Consider the following 5,000-nt stretch of genomic DNA (forward strand, 5'->3'; position numbering starts at 1 on the left):
GTTACAGCATCAGCTACTGTTACACTAAGTTACAGCATCAGCTACTGTTACACTAGGTTACAGCATCAGCTACTGCTACACTAGGTTACAGCATCAGCTACTGTTACACTAGGTTACAGCATCAGCTACTGTTACACTAGGTTACAGCAGTACATTACGGCCTGCCAGTTGTGTCATGGTGTGTGTCAGTCCTGTTTCAGCTTGGTTTCTGCCTGTCATTAGTACTGTTGGGCTCCTGAGTAGCACTGCATCTCAGTGCAAGGGGCGTCACTACAGTCCCGGGTTCGAATCAAGGTTGTATCACATCCGGCTGTGATTGGGAGTCCCATAGGGCGGTGCACAATAGGCCCAGCGTCGTCTGGGTTTGGCCGGGGTAGTCCGTCATTCTAAATATGAATTGTTTCTTAACCGACTTGCCTAGTTGCTAAATAAAGGTCAAATAAAAAATAAAACATTTATAAATACCACGTGTCAGTTGTGTTACGTCTGATGAGACCTGTCCTGCCAATGTATGGGGCTGTCAGTTGTGTAATGGCCTAAGTCAGCACGGTTACAGCCTATATCAGTGATGTGACTGTGTGTCCCCTCCTCAGACGAGACCTGTCCTGCCAACGTGTGGGACTCTAAGAACCGCGGGGTGAACGGCACCCAGAGAGGACAGATCGTCTGGAGGCTGGAGCCTGGACCTTACTTCATGGAGCGTGAGTATAGTGTGTGTGTGTCATGCGTGTGTGTGTGTGTGTGTTTATGAAGGACTGTTTGTGTGTTCAGGATGATTAGAACAATAGAAGTCTTCTGTGTGTGTGTGTTCAGGATGATTAGAACAATAGAAGTCTTCTGTGTGTGTGTTCAGGATGATTAGAACAATAGAAGTCTTCTGTGTGTGTGTGTTCAGGATGATTAGAACAATAGAAGTATTCTGTGTGTGTGTTCAGGATGATTAGAACAATAGAAGTATTCTGTGTGTGTGTTCAGGATGATTAGAACAATAGAAGTATTCTGTGTGTGTGTTCAGGATGATTAGAACAATAGAAGTCTTCTGTGTGTGTGTTCAGGATGATTAGAACAATAGAAGTCTTCTGTGTGTGTGTTCAGGATGATTAGAACAATAGAAGTCTTCTGTGTGTGTGTTCAGGATGATTAGAACAATAGAAGTCTTCTGTGTGTGTGTGTTCAGGATGATTAGAACAATAGAAGTATTCTGTGTGTGTGTTCAGGATGATTAGAACAATAGAAGTATTCTGTGTGTGTGGTCAGGATGATTAGAACAATATAAGTATTTTGTGTGTGTGTTCAGGATGATTAGAACAATATAAGTATGCTGTGTGTGTGTTCAGGATGATTAGAACAATAGAACTCTTCTGTGTGTGTGTGTTCAGGATGATTAGAACAATAGAACTCTTCTGTGTGTGTGTGTTCAGGATGATTAGAACAATAGAACTCTTCTGTGTGTGTGTGTTCAGGATGATTAGAACAATAGAACTCTTCTGTGTGTGTGTTCCTTCCTCAGCTGAGACTAAGATCTGCTTTAAGTACTATCATGGAGTGAGTGGTGGCCTGAGAGCAACAACCCCCTGCATCACCGTCAACAACCCAGGACTTCCTGTGAGTTCTGTGTGTCTGTCTGTTTATGTTTATGAAGGAGTGCTTATGGACCAAGTAACTGTATGCCAGATGGTGTAGCTGCATCTTAGGCTAGCTTATCTGGTTGTTTAGAGAGAGAGGTGTGGGTGGGTGGGTGGGTGGGTGTGTGTGTGTGTGTGTGTGTGTGTGTGTGTGTGTGTTATCAGCTGAACGTGTCAGTTGGACTATATTAGATATCAATCTGAATATGGCAGTTGGACTATATTAGATATCAATCTGAATATGTCAGTTGGACTATATTAGATATTAATCTGAATATGGCAGTTGGACTATATTAGATATCAATCTGAATATGGCAGTTGGACTATATTAGATATCTCCTCCTCCATCTCTTTGTCTCTCTCCCTCCCTCCCTCCCCCTCCCTCTCTCCACCCATCTATCCCCGCCCCTCTCTCTTGCTCTCTCTAACCTCTCTCTCTCCCTCCACCGTACCTCCCTCCCTCTCTCCCCCCCTCAATTCAATTTAAGGGGCTTTATTGGCATGGGAAACAAATGTTTACATTGCCAAAGCAAGTTAAATAGATAATAAACAAAAGTGAAGTAACAATGCAAATTAACAACAGAATAGACATTTCAAATGTCATACTATGTCTTTATACAGTGTTGTAATGATGTATATGGTACAGAAGGGAAAATAAATAAACATAAATATAGGTTGTATTTACAATGGTGTTTTCTCTCTCTCTCTCCACCCCCTCCATCTCTCTCTCCACTCCTCTCTCCCCCTCCCTGCTCTCTTTCTCCTCTACCCCCCTCTCCCTCCATCCCACCATCCCTCCCCCTCTCTCTCCACCCCCTCCATCTCTCTCTCCACTCCTCTCTCCCCCTCCCTGCTCTCTTTCTCCTCTACCCCCCTCTCCCTCCATCCCACCATCCCTCCCCCTCTCTCTCCCTCCCTCCAAACTTCCCCCTCTCTCTCCCTCCCTCCAAAGCTCCCCCTCTCTCTCCCTCCAAACCTCCCCCTCTCCCTCCCTCCAAACCTCCCCCTCTCCTTCTCCTTCCCTCCCTCCATCCCTATCACTTCCTGAGTTCACTAATACCAGCTGGCACAAATTAATTTGATATGAAATTCAGAGCGTTAATCTTCCAATCGGAGGGAGCGTCTGGCAGGCAGCCATGTTGGTTTTATGACAGGATCTGACAGATTACCAGACGTCCAGTCCACTTGATCTCTCTCTCTCTCTGACCCTCCTATATACAGTATCACTCTCCAAAATATCTCAGTGTTACACTGTGCTGTACTGCTCTGTGTGGAACTGGATATTGATATATCTCAGTGTTGAACTGGATATTGATATATCTCAGTGTTACACTGGATATTGATATATCTCAGTGTTGAACTGGATATTGATATATCTCAGTGTTGAACTGGATATTGATATATCTCAGTGTTAAACTGGATATTGATATATCTCAGTGTTGAACTGGATATTGATATATCTCAGTGTTGAACTGGATATTGATATATCTCAGTGTTGAACTGGATATTGATATATCTCAGTGTTGAACTGGATATTGATATATCTCAGTGTTGAACTGGATATTGATATATCTCAGTGTTGAACTGGATATTGATATATCTCAGTGTTGAACTGGATATTGATATATCTCAGTGTTGAACTGGATATTGATATATCCCAGTGTTGAACTGGATATTGATATATCTCAGTGTTGAACTGGATATTGATATATCTCAGTGTTGAACTGGATATTGATATATCTCAGTGTTGAACTGGATATTGATATATCTCAGTGTTGAACTGGATATTGATATATCTCAGTGTTAAACTGGATATTGATATATGTCAGTGTTGAACTGGATATTGATATATCTCAGTGTTGAACTGGATATTGATATATCTCAGTGTTGAACTGGATATTGATATATCTCAGTGTTGAACTGGATATTGATATATCTCAGTGTTAAACTGGATATTGATATATCTCAGTGTTGAACTGGATATTGATATATCTCAGTGTTGAACTGGATATTGATATATCTCAGTGTTAAACTGGATATTGATATATCTCAGTGTTGAACTGGATATTGATATATCTCAGTGTTAAACTGGATATTGATATATCTCAGTGTTGAACTGGATATTGATATATCTCAGTGTTAAACTGGATATTGATATATCTCAGTGTTGAACTGGATATTGATATATCTCAGTGTTGAACTGGATATTGATATATCTCAGTGTTGAACTGGATATTGATATATCTCAGTGTTGAACTGGATATTGATATATCTCAGTGTTGAACTGGATATTGATATATCTCAGTGTTAAACTGGATATTGATATATCTCAGTGTTACACTGTGCTGTACTGCTCTGTGTTGATGGTATATTTTCCAGTCTTGTTGGCCCTTAACCATAAGTCTCATGTATGTGGTATTATACTGTCCTATACTAACATCTCTCAATGGTTGAGTTCCCGTCACAGCTCATCTCCCATTGGTTGTTTCCTTGCCAGGTTAGAGCCGAGGGCCAAGCTGAGGGCCAATCAGTGACAGAGAACTGTCGGAAACTCGTCAGCTTCACTTTATCAGGTCAGTTATTGTTGATTGGCAGCTTGTCTCAATCTACACTGGTCTGGTGTGATCTGCACTGCCTCCCTGTGGTTGAGATGTGTTACTGCACGTGACCTCCTGTCAGGCACTCCTGGACCAGAGTTGTCTACCGACACCTGGTGTACAGCCACTCCTGGGCCAGAGTTGTCTACCGACACCTGGTGTACAGACACTCCTGGACCAGAGTTGTCTACCGACACCTGGTATACAGACACTCCTACCGACACCTGGTATACAGCCACTCCTGGACCAGAGTTGTCTTCCGACACCTGGTGTACAGACACTCCTAGACCAGAGTTGTCTACCGACACCTGGTGTACAGCCACTCCTGGGCCAGAGTTGTCTACCGACACCTGGTGTACAGACACTCCTGGGCCAGAGTTGTCTACTGACACCTGGTATACAGACACTCCTACCGACACCTGGTATAAAGCCACTCCTGGAAAAGAGTTGTCTACCGACACCTGGTGTACAGACACTCCTAGACCAGAGTTGTCTACCGACACCTGGTGTACAGACACTCCTAGACCAGAGTTGTCTACCGACACCAGGTATACAGCCACTCCTGGACCAGAGTTGTCTACCGACACCTGGTGTACAGACACTCCTAGACCAGAGTTGTCTACCGACACCTGGTGTACAGACACTCCTGGACCAGAGTTGTCCACCCGACACCTGGTATACAGACACTCCTACCGACACCTGGTATACAGCCACTCCTGGGCCAGAGTTTGTCTACCGACACCTGGTATACAGACACTCCTACCGACACCTGGTATAC

General features: G+C 43.5%; 1 protein-coding gene across 4 annotated transcripts in view; it reads left to right on the forward strand.

Annotated features, from left to right (window-relative positions):
- Positions 1 to 5,000, forward strand: part of hecw2b (HECT, C2 and WW domain containing E3 ubiquitin protein ligase 2b) — an 87,798-nt gene that overhangs the window by 54,182 nt on the left and 28,616 nt on the right. For all 4 annotated transcript variants that reach the window (XM_090207297.1, XM_090207299.1, XM_090207298.1 and 1 more), the window contains exons 3-5: positions 594 to 701; positions 1,511 to 1,605; positions 4,123 to 4,198. In XM_090207297.1, coding sequence (XP_090063423.1) covers positions 594 to 701; positions 1,511 to 1,605; positions 4,123 to 4,198 — 279 coding nt within the window. The remainder of the gene's footprint in view (positions 1 to 593; positions 702 to 1,510; positions 1,606 to 4,122; positions 4,199 to 5,000) is intronic.

Source organism: Oncorhynchus mykiss, chromosome 18 (assembly GCF_057628025.1).
Source record: "Oncorhynchus mykiss isolate SJ-2025 chromosome 18, ASM5762802v1, whole genome shotgun sequence".
Lineage (NCBI taxonomy): Eukaryota > Metazoa > Chordata > Actinopteri > Salmoniformes > Salmonidae > Oncorhynchus > Oncorhynchus mykiss.